General features: G+C 31.8%; 1 protein-coding gene across 1 annotated transcript; it reads right to left on the bottom strand.

Annotated features, from left to right (window-relative positions):
- Positions 1-1,179: 1,179 nt before the first annotated feature.
- LOC139485837 (uncharacterized) lies at positions 1,180-19,769 on the bottom strand. The gene is made up of 12 exons (XM_071270482.1): positions 19,626-19,769; positions 18,757-18,855; positions 18,181-18,319; positions 17,459-17,729; positions 16,338-17,003; positions 15,771-15,902; positions 15,323-15,409; positions 14,229-14,907; positions 13,754-13,900; positions 12,631-13,354; positions 2,695-2,839; positions 1,180-1,315 (listed from the first exon to the last, which is right to left on the bottom strand). The coding sequence occupies exons 5-11, from the start codon at positions 16,410-16,412 to the stop codon at positions 2,782-2,784; spliced, it is 1,902 nt and encodes a 633-aa protein (XP_071126583.1). The 5' UTR covers positions 16,413-17,003; positions 17,459-17,729; positions 18,181-18,319; positions 18,757-18,855; positions 19,626-19,769; the 3' UTR covers positions 1,180-1,315; positions 2,695-2,781.
- Between the last annotated feature and the right edge of the window lie 4,730 nt (positions 19,770-24,499).

Genomic DNA, 24,499 nt, shown 5'->3' with positions numbered 1-24,499 from the left:
TATTATGCATGCAGTCCATAATCAATATACAGTTGGGTGCAGACCAAGCATTGCATAAAGTAAACGCAAGTTAACGCGGCGTGCACATATTTCGTTAGTTAACTTTAAATTTCGCGTTTACTAGTAAACGCCCGTTTACTTCATTTACGTTAACGCGGTCAAAATGGAAATTTCTAATGTCTACTCGAGTAAACGCGCGTTTACTCTGTGTCCGTTTAGTCAGTAGTAAACGGCCGTTTACTTCAGATTTCACAAGTTTAATTTAATGTGCACGTAAAAGTAAACGGGCGTTTACTACAGATTTCTAAATTGTATTTTTACGTGCACTTGAAAGTAAACGCGCGTTTACTTTTCGCGTTAACTAATTGTGTATATTATAAAATAATCGTCGCGTGCATTTGTACATTTATTTATGTTGTTAAAATGACTTAATATTTTACGTATTTGTGTTTTAAACCTTAACATTCAAAAACACTTTTTATTACAAATATAAACATTTATTAATTGCAAAAAAAAATCTCTAACTTCAGTAATGTTTTTGCCAGATCTTCTTAAACTTAATATCCTCTCACGAATGTAAACTGAAAGTCTTGTAGGTTTTACAGTTCCAGGACGAATTTCCATTTTGTTCTTATATGCAATTATTAATTTTCAATAAATTAATTAAAGAGGTGTCATTTCATTAAATGCAATCGTCAATATGTTGATCGAAAATGGACAGATGGATATTTTGATGTACCTTATCATGTGATATATTAGGTCAGTGTATCCAGGATACGAGGACAATCTGCGTTAACGCGCGTTTACTACAAACAGTAAACGGGCGTTTACTTTATTATACAAAATTGGAAGACACGCCTTTTTCGCGTTAACGCGAAGTAAACGCCCGTTTACTCTTTACAAAATTAGAAGACGCGCGGTTTTTGCGTAAACGCGGAGGTAAACGCGAAAGTAAACGCCCGTTTACTTTTTATGTCTACTAAAATTTCGGAGTTAACGCAGAGTTAACGCGGCGTTTACATGAAGTGCACGCGAGTAAACGCCGCGTTAACTTTTAAGGCCCGTTTACATGTAATGCTTGGTCTGCACCTAACTGTATGAGACATATACTCACATATGCAACGATTTGTTTGGAAAGACCGACGGAATGCTTGTCAATCCTTGATCTGAACAATCCACACTAATTCCACCCATTCCACTGGAGCATGTGCATAGTACTGGACAGGTTGAAACCGTATTTAATTGCATTGAAGTAATTATAAACAGGACCAAAACCAACAACAGATGAAACCTAAAATAACTTTTTTCGACAACACTGAAAAAAATAAAATAGTGCTTTCGGGATAAAAACAAATTTTATATATTTGATTATATTGATTAACAGTGTTATGATTAAAATACTCCTGTTTCCGTTTTACGTAACTGTGATGTCATTAAGTTGAGAATTAGAATGAGCATGAAACTAATTTTTTTCATTGTCTGTATACAAAGTTTGGCAGAGGACATTTCAGCTTGTATTTGCATGTCACAGAAAACGCTGTGATAATAACTTTAATTTTGATAATCATAGACTTGGTTTAACGGACATTTGTGCTTTTTATCTATGAAAATTTCCTATCACCTAAACAAAACCTACTAAAGGCATTGTAAGATGTTTCCATCTCTTTGACATTTGTCTCGTATAGAAAACAAAATTAAATTTTGCGTTGAGAAAAAGAGGAATCGAACATTTTATTAAGTGAAGTGAAACATTATATTTTACAAACAAGTAATAGCAAGAATTTATTATTACATTTACAAAATATATAAGAACTTTTCTACAGTATGTAGCTTATTTTTATGTCACAAAATAATCTAAATAAAGATACTTGATATATTTTCAATTATAAATTAATGTTATTTTAAATTTGATTTTTACCAATTATTCTTCCGGCAGTTTAACAATGTCCCATTATCTGCTCTTTACTTTAACGATTGAGTAAAAGTCTAAATGTTGATTGTAGGTTTGCCAATATATAGATGTTATATATACAATGATATATTTAAAAGCAAAATAGCAGCGGACTTGTTTTGAGGCTATCAACTATATTTACGTTTGATTTCGTTGAATACTGAAAGCTTTTACATAAAGTATCGACCATGCTATTGCTTGGCATCCATTGTACTTTTCATTTGTATTTTATTTGCAGTGATGAATGTTGTCACATTTAGAAAAACTGTTAAAAAAAATAATGTTTTAAATTAAAAAAAATCATTGTAATTCTTGTTTTAGCGTGCACATATATAATGTTAATATATAATTTTACCTACGTTAACACTGGTCAAACAAAGAACATGTATTTAACCCCCCACCCCCCCTCCCAAAAAAAAAAATTCTCAGAATTATGGCTATATTGCTTCAAAGTATACGTTTTCTTATCTATATTTAAATTTTATTTTAAATCAAATGTCTAGACTCTGTCTATCACTAGTAAGTTATTTAATGTCGAAATGAAAACTTCTGCAGAAAATCTGGTACGTTTTGTATTGCGTGAATAAAAAAAAAACATGGAACAACTGTAATAAATTTAAAGACGACACACCATGATAGAACCCGGGAAAGAAATAATCAACAAAATATAATATTATGTCACTACAAGTAAAATGATAAATCTTTAAATTTAAAAAAAGAAAAAAAAACAGCAAAAGTCTTACCTTGCTGTCGTCAACATAGTTGGTTGCTTCTTATTACTATTATTTGTAATGATGTTTGTCCAAGCAAGTCACTGGTCTTGGGCATTTTTATGTGGACGTGCATTTGTATTGATTCATTATGCAGTTTACTGCGTCATTGATAAAGCTGTAAATATATAAACAGTAATGTAATACAACTGAATTAAAATATTTTTTTAAATTTTCAACAACTTATACTATGTAATATATAGCTCATATATGACATATTCAAGGTTTTTATCAATTGTTTGCGTTTTATATATGGTTATGTTGTAATCACGATTTACGACGTATTTGTTGCTATAAGACTCAAACGTTAAAAACGATACGTTTTCGATATTGGCTACATACTTTGTCTGTTGAATTGTTCATGTTAATATTTGATTAGCTTTTCACATGTCAAATTACAAATGTATGACGTCTATTAACTGCACATGTTCAGGTCAAACTGTATAACTCAATTTTGCCAAATAAATGTTGGTAGACCTAGAATAATACTTTAATACTAAATACTAAAATTTATGATAAAAGAGAAGATTTCTCATTTCCTATCGTTAATTATCCATTTTTAGATGTAGACGTATCCTCTTCACAATCCTACGGTGTTTATATATCTCAACTTGAACGATTTGCTAGTGTATGTAACAACGTTTTAGATTTTAACGAAAGAAATTTATGTATTACTGAAAAATTATTACACCAGGGTTTTCGATATCACAAAATAGTCAAAACATTTACTATGTTTTATCATCTCATCTCATAAACATGTTTAATCCCGCCTCATTTTTGTGCCTGTCCAAAGTCAGGAGTCTCTGGCCTTTGTTAGTCTTGTATCATTTTTTATTTTCGTTTCTTGTGTAAAATTTGGAGTTTAGTATGACCTTCATTATCACTGAACTAGCATATGTATTTGTTTAAGGACCAGCTGAAGGACGCCTCCGGGTGCGGGAATTTCTCGCTGCATTTAAAACCTACTGGTGACCTTCTGCTGTTGTCTGTTCTATGATCAGATTATTGTCTCTTTGACACATTCCCCCTTTCAATTCTCAATTTTATAATATTTCTACTTTCAAAGTTTTTAAAGCCAATTGTTCCAATCATTTGTGTGTTACTTTGTGTTTTTTTTACATACAGTTAATTTTCCTCTTATTGCAATATATTAGTATTCCAATTTTAATAGTGTCTTGCCTGTACTAAATGTGAAGCACATGCTATTTTAAGTTTTGTAAAATTGTTTTACACAGGCATTTTCCGTGGATTATTGTTTTAATAAAATAAAGACATTTTGTTTTGTTTAAACAAAACTAGAACTTTGAGTATTTTTTGCAATTAAATTTGTTTTCGGTTATTTTGATAAGATAAAAAAATAATGTGATTTTCTTTTCTTAATTTCGTTGATCTATGTCTCAATCGACACGATTGGCAGCAGACTAATGCTTTTTAAAATAAACTGAAATGACGAGTTGTAAAAGTCCATGTACATAGAAAAATAATTTCCCTGGTACAGATACCCTTACTATTTTTTTGTTGTATCTATGATTATTCTATTGAAAATTAAATAGATCGACTCATTTCATACGGTACAACAATTTGTGAATAATTTTGAGAGAGGTCAAAAGATTTGGTATAAAAAATTATTTTGATAATCGGATATCTTATATAATCATGTCAAGAAAATGCTACTCTTATTCTTTCTGTGACAATACTCATTGGCATACCATATGAACGCTTTGCTGGATGTAAATTTCACATGAATGTTTTTTTTATTTTTTTATATAATGGTGATGTATGATCAAATGTATGGAACGCCGGAACTGTCTTATAGTGTAAATATTTAATGTGTTCTGTCGCTTTGTCTTTACGTTCTGTCGTTTCTTCTTTATGTTATGTGCAAATGTCTGTATTCCATGACACGGCATCTCTGTGTTATGTCAAATTAGTTATTTGTTTGGTCAAACAGTAGTATGATTTGTCATTGCTGAAGTTTGTTGTGTACAATAGGCATTACATCATGCTTATACTACTATATATTCTGTGAATACTTCGAAACTTTATGATCAACCACCTTTACATTCTCTCATATTTTATCTATGTTCTATCTATTCTTCTTTCATGTAAGTCAGTTAAAAATTGTGTCCTATTGCAAGTGTGATTGTTATGCCGAATTCTCTATAGGTTTTGTTTTGATACACCTTTGTTCTATGTAAACCTCATGATATTATAGTCTTTTGGCGTTATGTTGTGTTAATACATATATATCTCCAGTGAAAAACACAACACATTATGGTATAGTTCCTATGCGTTTTGTCGAACAATTGATACTCTCTGTGAGCATTCATTACGTCTTGTGCAAATGCCTTTTACATTATGTGCAAACAACTTATACGTTTTGTGCAATTCTCATTTACCTTATGTGCAAACATCGTTGCTTTAGGTGCAAACATCGTTTACCCTATGTGCAAACATAGTTTACCTTATGTGCAAACACCTATTGCGTGATGTGCAAATACCTATTAAGTTATGTATAACAACTACATCATTATGTGCAAACACTATTACGTTATGTGCAAATACCGCTTACATTATGTGCAAACACCATGTAAGTTATGTGCAAATGCATATTACATTATGTCCAAACATCTATTACGTTATGTGCAAACACCTATGACGTTATGTGTAAACATCTATTACGTTATGTGCAAACACCTATTACGTTCTGGTAAACGCTTTTTTGACATAGATCAAAACAAACCGCATCAGTGATATACATTTTAAAAATTAAGAAAATTATATGTTTTAGCTTTCTAAAAAGCTCTGAACTACTTCGCTGTATTCATTTTCAAGGTAATATCAGAGGCGGATCCAGGGTTGGGGGGGGGGGGGGGGTTCCGGGGGTTGGAACCCCCTTTTTTTGGCATTTGAATGGAAGCATATAGTTGGTACCCCCCCCCCCCCCCTTTACTCTGGATATGTTCCGTCGATTTAAAGGCGAACAAAATTGCATCAATTCAAGATTTTTACCGCACTTTGAGGATGATTTGGATTGAATCATATGAAATTCATGTCTCACTAGCTATCATAATAATATATAATAATCTCGCTTTAACAGTAGCCGAGAAAAGGGGGACTGATATATCTAAAAATGGCAATATTTAACGGAAACTGTCAAAACATATTCTAGATAATAAAATTAGATCCAAAAGAATATATTTGTATGAAATTTTATATTTTTTAACATAAGATTTCTCAAAATAATGATGTGCAGCAAATCCCTTTTATGAACATTTGGCTTAATTGTGTATTTAGCTATATTAATCGAACCATTCGCGTTCATAACTAAACGCATCGAAGCTTACCGTTTATACCGTATATTTCGCAATAATATTCATTGAATTTATAACTCTCCTTTCGGAAAATAGGTTGATGTTCCTAATTCATACGACGATATTCGTTGAAATATTGAACAAAAAGATAAATTCTTATCAACAACTGTGGAATAATGTATTGATTATAAATGTTCTTTGTCGGTAAACGTGAAATTTATTTGTACGAGCTTTAGAAACAGGACGAAAAGCGAGGCTTACCGAATTTTCTCCTGTTTCGCAGCAAGAACTAATACATTTTATATTTCTGACAATGTGCATATATTGTTTACAATTTACACCTGGCATTTGAGCATAAGTTGTTTAAATCTTAACCATTGTCTTTGATTTTTACAATTATCGAAACGCGGACTCGAAGAAAACCCCAAAATGAACTATTACCCAGAAAGAAATATCCGTATTACCGATTGATCAACAATGGAAACGGGTAGCAGGATAATTTATTTGTACATGTACAAACAAAGCAAAATAATTGTTGTTTATCTGTTATTTGTATACAATAACTAGCTAATTGCAGGATAAAAGCGAATTACTTAACTGTAACCATTCTTTTAAAACTGATGAAAAATTAAATTGGGTAGAAAAATACAAAGATAAGATGACTATGCGGTATGGGTTTTTTGTTAAAGGCCATAATAAGATCTATTGTTATTTATTTTTTTGTCATTTGGTCTCTCGTGGAAAATTGTCTCAATGGCATTCATACCACATTTTTTTATAAATAGTCAGTTTTGTTTCTGAAATTCAAAGGGAAAATTATGTTATGATGACCATTTTAGCAACGAAATTATTTATTTATTCTTAAAGACAACAAAATAAACGATATGCATATCACTTATACAAGAAATGATAGAAGAAAACATTTCAATTTACTATAATATGTATTTTTTTGTATCGTTCTTGATGACACGGTTCGGAAAGTTACCGGACCAAATACGGATAAATGAAAGTCATTATCTGGAGTTTCAAGTTGCAAGATTTAATTTCGAGTATGGCCAGCGAAGGTGAAACAAGGCTGATAACCCTTTCATTTAAACAAAATATATGTGTATGCGTCAGTTTTGTAGATTACAGGATAATGCAGTTTTTAATATGAAATTTTTTTTTTTTTTTTTTTAGAAAATGCAGCTTTTTGTTACACCCTTCTCAAATTTTTCCAACTTCCTTGTTAGTTTTACAAAAATTGTCAGATAAGAGGAGCGGGTCACCTGACCACCCCTTTTCAGGACACCCACCCGTCTCAACACGCCTTGTCAGCGACGGAGGAAACAATAAGTCTTAGGAAGGTTATTCAGAATAATATACACAACTGTTAAAGGAAATAAACTAAAATAAAATCTTAAACATTTGTAGAATTCCTTAGCTGCTACATGAATCGTGGGATACGTCATTACATTTGTAGCATTAATCTAGTACACGTTTCTCACTAGATAAAAACCCTACTGGGAGGGTAATAACAAATCATCCTGGTCTCTTGTGAAGAGTTGTCACATTGGCATTCGTACCACATCTTCCTTTTTATATCGTATTGTTCCTTTCGGTTGCACCTCTTGAAAACTAAAGTCGTGTCTGTATATTTGTAACAATTTTCAACAAGAAAAGTAAACAAATTTTAATGCATTGAAGCATAACGCACACTCTTTAAGTTGAGCAAAATAATTTCCCATAAAACTAGATACATTGTATGTATATAGCATTTTTACACCAATCAATATGATTAATATAAAAATCCACAGTTTGTTAGAAAGGTCAAACTTTTAATTTTCTTCATTTTCAAAATGCATAAATGCATATCATTGATGCGTTTTGTTTTAATCTGTGTCAAAAAAAGCGTTTACCAGAACGTAATAGGTGTTTGGACATAACGTAATAGCTGTTTGCACATAACGTAATAGATGTTTGGACATAATGTAATAGGCATTTGCACATAACTTACATGGTGTTGGACATAATGTAAGCGGTATTTGCACATAACGTAATAGTGTTTGCACATAATGATGTAGTTTTTAGACATAACTTAATAGGTATTAGCACATAACGTAATAGGTGTTTGCACATAAGGTAAACGATGTTTGCACATATGGTAAACGATGTTTGCACATAAGGTAAACAAGATTTGCACAAAACGTATTAGTTGTTTGCATATAATGTAAAAGGCATTTGCACATGACGTAATGAATGCTCCCAGAGAGTATCAACTGTTCGGCAAAACGCATAGGAATTATACCATGATGTATTGTGTTTTTCACCGAAGATACATATGTATAAACACAGCATAACGCCAAAAGACTATAATCTCATGAGATTTACATAGAACAAAGGTGTATCAAAACAAAAGCTTTAGAACATTTGACATAACAATAACACTTGAGACAGGATGCAATTATTAACTGACTTACGTAAAAGAAGAATAGACACAGCATAGATAAAATATGACAGAATGTATAGGTGGTTGATCATAAAGTTTCGAAGTATTCACAGAATATATAGTAGTTACAGCATAATGTAATGCATATTTTACACAACAAAGTTTAGTAATGACATATCATACAATTGTTTGACAAAACAAATTACTAATTTTACATAACATAGAGATGCCGTGTCAGGAAATAAAGGCATCTGCACATAACATAAAGAAGAAATGACAGGACGTAAAGGCAAATCGACAAAACACATTAAATATTTACACTATAAGACAGTTCCGGCGTTCCATAAAATGCGTCGCACAGGTATAGTGTCACACTTTCTATATGTTTCAGAACCCTTCTAAAAAACAAGAAGCGTCCCCGTCTGCATATTGAAAGACACTGCTTAAATGCCATCTAACCCTTATTTCTTTTCGTTGTGTCATTCATTGTCTCTGAGGAAACTTCCTATTGTACTAACTTATAAATAGTACCATTTCTATCATTAGATATGCATTTTGACAGTAAATGTCTCTTAAGTGGTGATCCCTTTTGTATAGCGGAATCCGATCATATAAATTAATGTGTTCGTGTCCTTATTCTGTGTAACTGTGCATTTAATGTGTGAAAGAGTATAAAGTTTAACAAACAATTTAGTTAGCATTAGCAGTTTTCAAATGTTTCGAAATAATAATGTTACATGAATACGGTACGAATTCACTCTTTGAAAAGATCATCTTAAATGTATGCATTTCAGTAATTTATTATATACTTAGTAGTAAATACAGATAAATTGTATGTGTAATACAATCAATGGCAAGCGTGCTGTATCAGCCACCAGTGATGATATCGATATCAGCACGGTTGCAAAAGCTTTATTACACCTTTAATCTGTATGACGTCACGTCATCGATTGCATTCACTGTCAAACCTATAATCTGTATGACGTCATTTCAATCCTCCTTATCTGTATGACGTCATGTTACATAAAAAACATCTACTTGAGATATATGTATATAATAAAGTGTATATGATATGGCTTTTTCAATATCACACACCGTATCAACCCTCAACCAATATAATCCCTTGGTTAAAGTTAAGTGTTTGTGTTTTGGTCTGTTTTTTGATATACTGTATGCAACAGTTTTACTCTATTTGGTGTATGGAATTATTGTAAGGTGTACATGTCTAGCTGCAGGTTTATGTTTATTCGCCATACATTACATTTATATAAGTCATACTAGTACTGTCAACTGAAATATATCATATTTATCATGTTTGTTTATTTAAAGGTCAGAGGAGGGACGACACTTTGCACACGGCACGCAGAAACGGGTTATATTATCGATCACAGGAAGTTTACGGTTCATTAACAAAATGGAAGTCGAAGTGGTCACATCAAAAAGCGTCTGGTTAAATTCTTCAAATATATGGCTTTTCTGCATAGAAGAAGATAAATACAGTGTGTCAATGAGAGACTGTCCATCTGTGCAAGTAAATGTACGGGTTGCTCATATCAGCCCAGCAGATAAACCATTGATAAGACGACGAGTGTTGATGGCGGATAGCAGTTGTCTGCCGTCGTTGTACAACCAACCCCCACCACAGTTACTGCTCATCACTAACTCATGTGATTTTAAGGTATTATTTTGTTACTATGTATATTTATAAATCGTTTTGAGCCTGATATACAAAATTTCTCTCAATGAAAGAACCGAGTTGGAAAGTCAACATTGAACATAAATTTTTTTTTAATTTATATAGAGCCATCAATTTATTGCAAATTTATTTTGCAAGTAACATTATACTCCTATTGACAGAGTATAAGTAATATCAAGTTTGTTGTCCCTTAGATACCAATCAGTAGTCATTTTAAAGTGTTTTATTACACAGACAAATGAGACATGATGACACACCATATCATTTTCAAAAGACTACATACAAAAAAACTGTAGTCTAATACATGTAATAGTAACATTAACACGCACATGATGAACTATTTTTGCTTTGCCTGTGTCATTGTGGTACACAACATGGTATATATGTCAATATCTTATTTACTGTTTTAATCAAGATCAGGAATTCAGTGTGCATACATGTATAATTCACATAAGCTAAATTATATTAACATAAAATTGAGAATAGAAAGCATACACAAAAGCAATCCCAGATTATGAAGAAGACGTCAGACCCTTACCATATTCAGGGGTAAAACCAGATATGTCAAAAATGGGGTATCCAACCCAGGATGAAGAGGGATTCCAATTATAAGTCCCCATTTAAATGCATTGATCATCTAAGAAAGAAGGGGTTCTAACCTCCCTCTGGATCCGCCACTGATATAGTTGTTATGTTTTAGTTATTACATGTCTTGGTTATTAATTATATATAAAAACCATATCAAGTTATGATACGATAGATTATTTATGTCAATAAGACAATACAAAGCAACTATTATATGACATTTTTATTTTGTTTCAGTTCAACAAAGATGCAGTTTCTGAAGTTTTCAGTGATGGGACAGATTCATTGGCTGTGCTAATTTGGTCCTTCGTCATGATTCCTGGAGCTCAGCTGAGATCCCAACCAGACCATTGCAATGCAGTCGACCTGCCAGGAATGCCAGTTTGTAATTATGAAGATTTAAACTGTTCATGTGTACGCGGAACAAGTATTTTCTCAACAACTTCAACAGATCAACAAGATCAGAGTAAAAGTATCTGTTAGCCTGAAGATGTCAACATGGAAGATGGACACTGTTCAGTACACAGTTACAATACCAATCAAAGGTTCAACATATGGTGAGGAGTATCAGAACAATCTAAAATTTGCACGTACTTCCATTAGATTGAAAAAAGAAGTTTTAGTTGAACTGTCACGTGAGACAGATAATCCAAAAGACAAAAACGCAATTATAATCAAGGCAAACATTGATGGTCAGCTACATCCCCTAGGTTATGTAGGACTTCAGCATATCCCCAAGGTTGCAGCAGCAATGAGGAAAAAAGAATTCGTGAAAATAACAGTTAAACATGTTACCTCATGGTTTGTGAAAAACATTAATGAAAGAAAGTTAAGAGGTTCTCTGTTGCTATGTAAGACGGGCAAGTGGCTATCAGATGCACAGGACAATATGTACAACTCCGAGTTCTGAACAACTGACTGTACCGTATGTTGTGCATATATGCGACATTTCTAAATGTTCATGAAATATCTCTGGTCTTGATCAACATGATCAATGTTTATATATTTATATTTGGGGTATTTATAATAAAGATTTATGTTGCATTTTACAAATTTTTGCTTCTATTTTCATCCCATTGTATGTGCATATGATTCATGTGATTGACTTGTCTGTACAATTAGATTTATGTTCAAGTTGAGTGTTGTTTAAGATTCAATCGATGGCTTTCTGTATTTTATTATGTAGATTTCATGCATCAATGACAGAAGTATAAATGGTTTTAAATCAAGTTCAAGAAGTAGAATTGGTTCTTTTTAAGCAGCCTGTCTAGACTTGTTACTGACTGTTTTAATCTTGATTATTTTTTGCATCAATTTTTCAGGTTGTGAGGTGTCTGTTGTACTTGTACATTTTTTTGAAAGTGAATTTTTATTACAAAATTATGGGGTGTGAAACCGCGTGATATGATTGTCAATGAGAAATTTTCAACCAAAATTCAAATGATGTGGCTATTTGAAACTCTCTTATTGTACCAACATCAACAATGAGCACACAACCAATATTTATAAATGTATAGCCACTGAGTTATGTAAAGTCCTGATCTGGTGTAATGTACAACAATTTAAATGAAACAATATACGATGAAAAATTAAAATTTTTGCGGTCGTATAAAAACAACCAGTCTGATTAAGAATAAAAACCAATGAATCATACAAAAAATGGACTGATCTACTGGATCCTTATTTTCAATAGGCACTTGGAAGAATCTGACAAGATAAAACAAGTTGTTCAGCACTAGTGTCTTTATTTTGTGGTCATATTAAAAAAAAGGTAATTTAACATATTGTCTCATTATTTGCTTTGTTTAAATGAAACCAACTTTACAAATAAGGTAAAGATAAACACTGCTAAGAAATTAACATCATGCTTGAGCTAACACACTTACCGGTTGACATCGATATATGTGAAGTCGTAATTCTCCTGGTACCACGGCATAAGGTCTGCTACGATGTAGTTTAACATTTTGTAAGTTGCCTTGCAACGTCTCAGTTGTCCCATTCCTCTTCCATCTGAAGCCTCATGCCAAGCAGCCACAGTTGAAACATACTCAGCCTCACAGTCAAATCCATTGCGCTGCATACAAGCTGCTACATGGTATGACAACAGCTTTTCTGCATCCTCTACGGACTGGGGTCTCTGTCCAGTAAGTGCAGCACGAGAAAGTCCTGCTCTTGGATCTAACAATGCCTTGTCGAATGCCTCTGGGTCCAGTTCTTGATATCGGCATTCCCTTGTGGATGTAGCTATGCGTTTCAAAATATGATTATGGTCACCTCTCTCATGATACTGTTGGCACGTTGTCTTATCAATTTCTGGCACATACAGGTGTTGAGAGAAATCTCCCCCCTCTGATCTCAAAGTGGTGACAGTATGTCTATAAACATATGTTGATACAAGACTTCTTAATCTATCAATAGAGGATTCTGGTGTATCTTTTCCGAATGGATATGGTGTGTACCCCTCTGGTACTAGTTTACCACGCAAATAAACAATGCTGTCTTCAAAAGTAAGACCATCATTTAACATGTCAACAATGTCCACTAAAACATGTGATGGTATATAATTATTTGGTAACTCGGCAAATGGGATGCCATTACATGTATCGTCATCTATATTAAAAAAAACCAGAATAAATATAAATGTTTAGCACAAATCGAAATATTTCATAAAGCATGTAAAAAAAAACCAAACAATTAATAGGAATCATCACAAAATACATAAATAACAAAAATTTGTTGCAATGTAAATGATAATAATTGTTTCTTAGTTAAAAATAATTTCAAATCTTAACTAAAAAATAATTGAGGTCAAAAATATGTTAGACAATGTACATAAAGACATGTATAATAAACATGAGTAACCCGGACTATGCAGTATGCGTTTTGCACAGTGTTGAAGGCTGTATGATTAATTTATGTGTAATTTAGTCTCTTGTTAAGAGCCGTCTCATTGGCAATAATACCACATCTTCTTATTTATATTTATTATTCTAAAAAAATAATACATACCACCAGCATAGGTAAGCATGGATTCCAATGTTCCTTTTGACATTTTTCTGACAACTTCTTTGGAGTCATGAACTAGTTGCCAAGTGTGAAGAAGGCCAGTGTCTCCCTGCGTCCTAAGAGAATTGAATTCTCCATCAGTTACTAGACCTGAAAAAGATGTCAGATGAAATTAAATAGTCCTGGTAAATTGTATTTTCAATAAACATATCATATAGAAACTTGGCTATTATATATAGGAAATACATGAAAGTACATTGTAGTTCTAAAATTTCAGAAGGCGTCTACTGCCACTAAATGCAAATGTCAAGCTATCTGTAAAGATATCTTTAGGGCTCAAAGTAATAAGAACAGTTTAGTTTCTGCATATCTTCATATTAAACCGTTTTGTCATATGATTTTTGTCTATCTAAATAATATTTATTCAGTATCTTAAATACAAAAAAACATTCTACAATTTCAAATTATTTTAACTTACCAACAACATTAATTCCAGCCTGTGTTAAAGCATTTTTGATTGGTGCTGTAATGTCTCTAACATATTGGTCTCTCAGAGATCTGTAAGGTAGGTACTGGATTGGTAGTGCATAGGGCTTTACATTCCTCTGTTCATCAGAAATGGCAATAACGAGTATGTGGGTTGCTGCTGTCCTCTTTTTCTTGAAAAGGTTCTTCAAATATATCTGGAATTCCTGACTTGTTGACTTAATAGCTGCTCTAGAGACTGAATCACTTTTAAACGTGGACATGAATGCCAAGCACTGCTGCAACAGAATGTTACATTCCACAACTTCCCAGTTCAGGCCTTTTAGCGTTTCTGAATTTGCAGTTTTTTGATTCATTTTCTTTCTAAAGTCGTTTGTGGCCTTCTTAAATGCATCTTGAAGAAACCTCTCATCCAGCTCTAAATTTACCAAGCCTGTTTCTAAACAAGTTTTGAGGTCTTCTTCAGTGGTGGAATGTATGGAGTTTATCCAGGTCAGTCTAGATTGGTATTCCGTACGTAAAACATCCAGCTGCCCATCATTTAGGTCAACATCCCCATTCCAAATATCTTTTACTGAATGTTGTAAAGACTCTTTAACATCGGTTCCATCTAGCTTAAGCCAAAACCGCCCATTTGGATTACTTTCAGTAATAGATTTTACTGCCGGAGTCTAAAAGAGAAAAACAAGAACATTATATATTGAATTTCAAATGTTACCAAATACTGTATCATGCTTTTGACAAAGGCATTTTTAATTGGCGAGTTTAAATTTTTAATGGTTCATAAAACCTCAGAACTGAACAACCACAGATAAATAAAATATTAATGTATGTAACATTCATGAAATGTAAGTCAAGACAAAGCAGCTGATCTTTGTCGGGCTGTTTCTTTATTAACATTTTTTTTCAACATTGGTATTACTTAATCATGTAAATTAGTGCTTGATCTAACTTCTAAACAAATCTACTGTTGACGACAGTATGTTGACTTCTAGATTATGTATTGTGTTGTTTGGTTGATGCCTCATTGACATAGCTTCAACTTCTCTTTCTCTCTCTATATATATATATGAATTACAAATATACCTGTATTTTCGGGGTGGTGGTAAATTCTGAGGTGGAAGTTCTTCTCTGAATTGTTCTCTTGCTCACAGCTGCGATATTGACACGTGCCTATGTAAAATAAAAGACCATAATTTAGTTATCCTTATTCGTTTGATATCATATGGATATGCTGACAAAATCAGACCAAGTAAATAAATGTTAGCAAAAATAATTTTAGTTGAAAAACTTCAAAATTAAGATTAATTGAAATATTTATTATTTTTTTTTTAATCTATATAAAATAAAAATATTCATGACATTTGTTTCTAAAATATTAATACTTAGTCTTTATACGTATATATACAAGCTTACCAAAGAGTCAACATTTTTTTTAATAACTTGTTCTCAAACTTGAATCACTCACAAAAATATGGCATGAATTTGGATATTTGTTTTAGTGAAAGATATTAACTAATGTACATGTACATACCTTCAGTGGATCACCAACATCTGAAGAAGGAAGGCTACTCCACATTGGTCCTCTAATCAAACGACCTAGTCTGTCTTCAAATTCTGCATCCAAGGTTTCCAACCATTGATAATAATCATCAGGTATTGATATCTGAAATATAGAATACAATAGTAATGGTACATGAAAAAGAAGCAAGTTATAGTATGATCTTTTTTTAAATAAATATATTGTATGTAACGTCAACACACAGTTTATGATACAATTGTAAAAAAGCAATTTACATGGTGTACATATTGGCTACTTACATTTTGTAAATGATACATGTACTTGTGACAGTCTAATTAGATATACTCATATATCTACTCCATGTTTATCAATTTGAAGGATTAATAAACCATTCATAATCATTAATCAATTGACATTTGAGAAAATATAAAATATTGTTACAACAAGTCATTACTGGCCCAACTAATAAATTTAAGCTTCTGACAGCTGAACTTCTGGAATATTAACATCTTCTATTTTAACTGTTCATCATGTTCATGTACGAAAAAAAATAATTGAAAATTTAATTAAGATAGTTACCTTCTTTGTATTTGAATTACTATAAAACTGCAACTGATACTGAATCAAACCAAAGGGCATCCTGTCAACTGGCATAAGTGGGCTATCAGATTCTGGTCTTGTGGTGCCGAGTTATTTGGCAAAATCTAGTAGCACATTTGGTTTCTCTTTTTTTTTGCAGTATATCCAATGATTTGATTGATAGGCTTGTAAATTTCTCTGGTGGTTGTTTTATACCATTTTCAGCACATACAGTTTTAAAAAGTGTGTCTAGAAGACATAGTTTGTCTGAACTTGATACTTTATCAAAGTTTTTTAGTACCATCTCATTTCTCTGGCATGCCGTCATGTTATCATTTCTATCAAAAATGTGGTAGATGTTCTCGAGCTCTTGTATTATTGAGTTAAGCAAAGTTTTCTTGTTAATCTCAGAATTCTGCTGAAAAAATAGTTTAACAAGTTCTGTTGATTGTCCAACATCTAATCTTTGGAGAGACTTTAGTAACACTTTTGTAATGACGTCACTTGCAGGTGATAAACTGTTAATGTTCTCATTTTCCAGGAACCTAGAGTAATTACTGACCTCCCTGATGTCCTCATAATCGCAACTGTAAGCATCTCCAGCTTCTGAAATGGTTGCATATGTATATCTCAGTTGATTTACTATCCTGGATCTGCATGATGTAGCTGTAAAATAGGAAAAAAAATATATATAGTTTAATTTTAAGAGTAAATAAATCTAATGGTAGGTCATTTCTTTTTATTTTTCATTTTTTTTTATTTAACACAACTTCAAGTAACCTTTGCTATAACATGGCATCCAGTTAATTATCTGGGGATAGTGCTGCCCTTCAACAGGATGAAATTATCAACATATAGTATTTGATATAATGCATGTTAAAATATTTACACAACTACATGTATCTAAAATGTCTAGCATACTAATCATGCTACTGGTCAGGTATACAAATTCATGAACAACATGGTAATTTGTTTTCAAACCACACAAAGCAAGGCCAAATAAACACAATTGCAGTCTCTCTCTCAGTATCTGTCACACCCTAGGTGACCTTGATCGTGTAGAAACGCATGATGTATTTGTAGAGATATTTTAAAATAATTTAAATTCTACTAAAACTTACCACTGCGAGTGGAACCATCTATCATCTGAATATATTCAGCTGCTTTAACCCAATACACATGGTCTGATCTCATGGATGGCCATTCACTGTTGGTAGTTTGCAAATCTTTATGAAGAGCCACAAATTCAATGAGACTTCGAACTTGATCATCGGTCCATGGTCCTTCTCTGCTTTTCTTCTTTGGGGGACTCTTTACAGGGGTACGTTTAACAGGTGACCAGCCAAGTTTCCTATTCCTTTTCTGATTATTTGAACAGATGCTCAATGATGCCTAACATTTCAAAATTTTGGTAAATTAAGTCAGACTTTAACTACACATTCATTTCAGAACAAATAGTGTTTTTGTATTCATCGTGTACAGGTTCACATTCATAGTACATAGAGTCTTCACACTTCAGTTCGGCCAACTTCCCAGGCTTGTACAAAATTATTTGGGCCTGTAATTTTTTTTCTCCTCAAATATATTTCCATAAAATTCATTCAGTATGAATTTAACGAGCATCAACATTGTAAAATTATTTATCAACTAAGTGAAAATACATGTACATAACAAGATGTATCATCATTTTTTAACAAATGTTTTTGTTATAGCAATTAAAATTCGTTTTTTAACTACATTGACTGTAATCCTACAAATATTTTAATTAGCCTTCAATAATCATTTAAAATTAAATTAAGAAGAACTATATCTAACTGAGCATTGCGTTTGGCATTATACATACCAAAGGTGTTGAAAATACATGTTCTGGCAAATCATTCTCCTTGACACTGTCAACTGGACTTTCAAATAAGTTTTTCTTTGGATTTTTCAAAATTGAAACATATCTGGTCACTGGAGTATCCATTTCATCAACTGCATGTCTGTAATCAAGAAAGAAATTATAAAGTATATAGAATAGTATATAAATTGTACTTATTCTTTAAAAACACAGATCAGAAGTTTCACCTCGTAATTGATCTTAATATGTATATTGTATAATAAACCTGAATAAAAATTCATACTATTCCAATCAACTTAGTAACAACAAAATAAATTATGAATTGAAATATAACAAAATTGTTCTTTGTAGAAGGTGATATGTTTGTAATAGGTTTTACATATTGTTAGGAGATAAGACAAAATATTTGAAAAACAAATTTTGAACACATCATTATTTGAAACATGTTTATAGTTTTAAATTCGGTTTTACTAACTTGATATCTTGTATTGTGACATTATACTTTAAAACTATAATTGTCCATATATACATAATACTTTTTAATAATAAAGGATTTTAACAATTGTTCTATATATTTACCAGTGCACTTGATGTCTTGTTCGTTCCTGCATATCACTTATCCTGTATAGTTATAATAGCAATCGTTCTGGTTGCATACAATCGTCGAACATTGAGGTCCTGTATAGTTATATTTTGATGTAAGTTAGCTACTACCTTTGTATATTTAAGGAATGACTGTAATATTTTTTCTGTCTATGAAGAAATAACATACAAAATTTGGTGCACACTGAATAACGGATTATTTAACAGTGTGCACAAGATTTTTTATGTTTTTTCGAATAGACAGAAAAAATATTACAGTCATTTCTTATAATTTAATTCTAAATTCCATTGTAAACCGTAGAAAACCATGAAAAAACGTTGATGTCGTCACATGACTAAATTATGTCTATGGGATGATAACAAAATAACGTCAGCCAATCAGAAGACGCATTTCATTCTAAATTAAAATATTATATTATAACATGTAAATATTTTATGTGTCGCTATCTTTTCCATATCAACTGTGAATATGTCTTGATAATGTTTGCATGTAGTTGTTACTATTACATCCGTGTTTGACATGTAAAAGCAGTTGTTTAAAGATAGGTGTCTACCGAACACACATGTTGTTAGAATAAAACGTTGAACCAACACATTTTATCTCATTCATACGCGTCTTATGAATATACATAATTTACGAGAACATTTGTCTGATTATTACTTTTAACATTGATATCTGTCACTTAGGCTTGTTTGTATTATTTTTTTTTAATTTCATACTAGGACACGCAATCCTAGTTGGCATTTTCACTTTTAAATGTGTCGATTAATATAATATCTGGTTGTACATGTAAGTTATAAAATATGTTTGTTTAAAAATATACTTAAAAGTATCCATGATTTACCATTGCATTTGTCGAAAAAACAGGAAGGCAAAGTTGTCAGAAGAGCATGGTTGTGATCAACACATTTAATAGTGGACTCGTACTTTTCTACAAAATTTAGCCAATTCAGGAACGGCTTTATGTTGCATTCACAATATACGTCAAGATTACTGTCAAAAGAAGGTACAAGTTGTAGTATATTCTATCAGTTAAAAAATAATTATTCATTCCTTGTAACTATACGCAACATTCGTTTTTTTTATAAAAAGCCAACGATGTTTTCGTTTTGTTTGGAGTGCTGTGCAAACTGTCTTTTTTTCTCTCTGATTTGAACATTATGTTTTCTGTCGAGAGACAGGTAAATATATGAACGGGCTAATCTGAAGGTTTCTTCGAAATAATTTTACAACAAAAGGCACGCTAGTTAAGCAAACAAACAAATCAGATCAGCAATTGATGGCATGGGGTAGATATTTTATACTATTAAGAAGTTAGGAAAACGTATAATAGTATGTCAGGTTATCAATATTAGCTAGTATTTGTTGCGAGCATGTATTCGTTGATTATGGAAACAAACAGTTTATCCAAACGCTGCATCCAAATTTGATGATTTTGTGTTTTTGCCATTTTTAATGCACCAACATCTTTTGATTTTCAAAAGTATATGATTTTTGTTTTTCTTAGAGAATATTTTATGCAATGTTGTTCTGTTACGGCATTTCTTTTTAGTTCTGTTTTGATAATAAAAGTTCATATAAGTACTTTTTTTTTTATTTCTATACGTTATTATTATATGTTGTGTTATACGTCTTTTTGTCTTCTTATTTCAGCCTTGGCGATGTCATTTTCTCTACGATCTATGTATGTACTGCTCGTCATTATATTATGAATTATCACGATTGTCAGTTTAGGAAGGTTTGATAATTCATGTTTCGTTTGTTGTTTTGTTTTTGTTTTTTTGTTGTTGTTTTTTTAAGATTATAAACTCGTCTAACAGAAAATGTTGATTTCGATAAACAACTGTCTTATGTTTTGCATCAACCCGGTTTGTTCCGTACACTTATAGGAGTTTATGGACCTCAACATGCTGAACGCAATTTATCTGCGTACTTTATTTGACCCTTTTAACTTTTATTCTATTCGAGCATCACTGGTGAGTATTTTGTTGACAAAAAGCGATTCTTGCGCGAATACTGATTCCAATCCTTGTTTCTATGATGAATTTATGCTGTGCCTGTTTTTACATATTTATAAAAAAAAAAAAAAAATGTGGTATGATTACCAATGAGACAACTCTCCAGCAGAGACCAAATGACACAAACATTAACACATATAGTTAACCGTACAAACTGCAACAATCAGCAAAGCCCATACCGAATATTCAGCATAAAAGGCTCCGAAATGACAATGTAAAACAATTCAAACGAGAAAACAAACGGCCTAAAGTATGTACAAAAAATGAACGAAAACCAAATATGTAACACATAAATAAACGACAACCACTGAATTACAGGCTCTTGCATTTGGACAAACACATACATACAGAATGTGACGGGGTTAAACATGTTAGCAGGATCACCCCCCCCCCCCTTTTTTTTTTAACCTGGGATAGTGGTATAACAGAAAATTATTAGAACGAACTATAAATATCAGTTGACAAAGGCTTAACTCATCAGATGAATAAAAATACAAATACTACAAATACAAGTTGACGAGACTGGATACTTGTACATCCCAACAACAAAAGTTCAATAAGAACAAATCTGAGAGTAATCGCCATTACTGGCAGCTAGTTCAAAGCCACTAGCAACTAATAAAAAAAATCATGCATCTGAGACTTAATGTGTTTGTTTTTCTAAGGATTTAAAGTTTAACACAATGTTATCTACTATACATTATTATATGACATTTTTCTATCATGTCTGGTTTTTTTTCACATGATGCTGTCAATCTAAACAAGAGGTTACGCTAGCTATAAAACCAGGTTAAACCCACCTTAGTCTACATAAGAAAATCCCTGTACCTTGTCAGGAGTGAGTCAGGTGTTTTTGCTCCATTCGTTTGATGTTTTTTTAAGTTTGATTATGCGATTTAAATCTACCATGAAGTTTTTGCTATTAAGATTTTTGTAGTTTGCAATTTGGGGTGTTTTGCTTCGCTCAGTGTTGACCTGTGCATAATGTTAAAGTTCTACAAACTCAATATTATAATAATGCCCATTGTTTTATTTTACCAAGACTGATAATATACACATTATTTTCATTAAAGTACTTAAACTTACAGAACAGTTAAGTTTGTCATATCTTGAAACGTGTCGTCGTCAACAAATGTTCATTTATTTCCAGGCATCAATCTGCATGTACAAATAAAAGTAATTTAATTGTACTGATATTGAAAACAATGTTTCATTAATATATTTACACTTAAATTCAAAGAAACTTAAAACGAGGGTCATGTGTATCGAATATATCTCCGTGGAAGTATGTATATACACATTCATATATTTGTATTCCTCAATTTATGCTAAACGTAAAAGACACAGCTGTCATATATCAAATACTGATGAATTGATTATTGGTTGCTTAACGTCAAGTGGCAAATATTTCACGATTGTGGACGAATCAAATATTATATATCAATTAATAATGTTTTTTATTCAGTTTAAAATGACACATTTGTTTTTATCTAAAATCAATTGCATATTTATATTCGCAAATGCAAAATTGAAATATCAGTGTAACACTTGTGTTTAAAATATTACACGGATGATAGCCAAAAGTATATCAATGGGAACTATCAATTTTTCATGTCTTATTCTTGTGTGTATTTCAAAATCTATTTTTGTTTTTCTTTTCGTATTAGAATGTATCACACTATATTTGAATGTACTCGCTTTGCTTTATCAACATATCTATCACACATGTATACTATGTATCGATAACTCACATTTCTTGTATATTGTCTAAGCCAGTAAAATAATTCGTTTTCACATCATTCATTCTATTGGAGGATAATTTTCTGTAAATATTTGAAATGTAAGTAACCTGTTTGAGATAATACGAATTGTAAAGATTAAGGTGCGTTTGACTCCATTTTTGATCGACTAGGTTTTTCAGTTTTCGGAAGAATGTATTTTTTTTTTCATTAGGGAATCCGGCATCCTACACCAAAAAGAAAATGCTTGACAGGAAACTAAAAAGACCAGAGCGCAGCGTGGCTTTAAACAACAATCAATATATCATGCTCAGCTATCCCATTTGCGAGATCCTACTAACGTAATTCCGTAAAATGCGCCACGAATCAGGGATTCCGATTGCAGCCCTATGGAGGACGTAGATAATTAGGTGTGCCGAGCTAGTTCGAAAGGATAATGGATAATAGTAAGCGTTTAAACATCAGGCTTTCAGGTGTTAATTTAGATCGGTTAAGAAGAGCAAAGCTTTTTACATGCACACAAAAGACAAAACAACTATTGAATTTAAAAACAATGCGTTATTATTTGATGCTATTTTTTTCTTCAATATATGGGATTTTTGTTTATTAAAGAATAAATACTAAGGTCGCATCACTCTAACTAAGATGTGTCAGTCTTGTTGGAAACTCGACGAATGATTTTTTGTTAATTGAATATTTGGATGTTTTGACAAACATTATCATGATTATACCAACGTATCAAGCTATATTGGACTTATCTAATGTATTTTTTAAGTGTAACGCACCAAACACTTGTTTAATGATTGTAGTAGGTTCATTAAATATTTCATCGTTTAAAAGTCACTGTTCTGATGTAATTCCTTTATTCCATATGTTTTGTATCACACTTTATAATTATCAACATGATTTATCGTGTCTACAAACTTACAAAATAACCAAATTTGATAAGTGGGAAAACGCATTTGGCTGTATAACTGCTATATTATTATAGTCTAAATTCCTGAAAGAATAAAAAACATGAACTATATATTTTGCTTGTATGTCTGTATTTATTTATGTTTTAATTTATCACACTACATTGTAAAATAATTTTTTTGTTATGTTTGGAACAGTTTGCTTAAAGAGTGTTTTGAAGGAAAACCATGGTATATTATCTGCAATTTGATGTTGTACCTTACTTTGCTAATTTGATATGCAACTCAACTTGAATTTAAAGGATAGAAGGCGGAGCTTAGCTATGGTACAACATATTTTCATGTTAATCCATTGTTGAAGCTCCGCCCCAATTTTTGAAAGATATCCGCCTCTGAAATATTTTAACGATCTGACATGAACATTTATTTGTTTTCATTCTATAACAAAAATTAACAAATCCTTTATAAACATAACACACCTCACTTTTCAGTAAAAAAACCTTACTATAAGTTAAATAGTATGTTTTACCAGTTACGTCAGTTTGAAATTGTCCCTCTGCAAAACTTCGAATTGACTTCATTTAAAATATTGGGCGGAGAAAAGGGGGGGTAACTCCAGATAAAGGAATAAATATTACCGAGCGGAGCATGAAAAACACATTTTTGGACGATTTTATTCTAAAATTTCATGTTAATCGTAAATAACATGATATTTTTGTTTGCGATCAAATAGGGGGACGTACACTTTCTACGCCCCTGGATCCACCACTGTGTAGTGTTTGGCAGTTGTGCTGAAAAATGCGCTCATATGACTGACTTGAAAATAAAATTTATAACATAACTAATCAAAGCAGTTTGTACGAAATCTTAAAATATGTGTATTTCAGCAGTTTTTTTTTAAAATGAAATGAACAACCTGGATGACAATATAATTTATTTGACCGTAATCTTAAGAACTAGTAATACAACAAAAATAACCGCCCTTAGAATAATGTTTTATATCCATTTTGTCCTTTTTGAAAGATTTCTATAATTTTTAAATGAACA

Source organism: Mytilus edulis, chromosome 8, assembly GCF_963676685.1.
Source record: "Mytilus edulis chromosome 8, xbMytEdul2.2, whole genome shotgun sequence".
NCBI lineage: Eukaryota > Metazoa > Mollusca > Bivalvia > Mytilida > Mytilidae > Mytilus > Mytilus edulis.
Note: the sequence above shows the minus strand (reverse complement) of the source record. Positions and strands in the feature narration are given on the sequence as shown.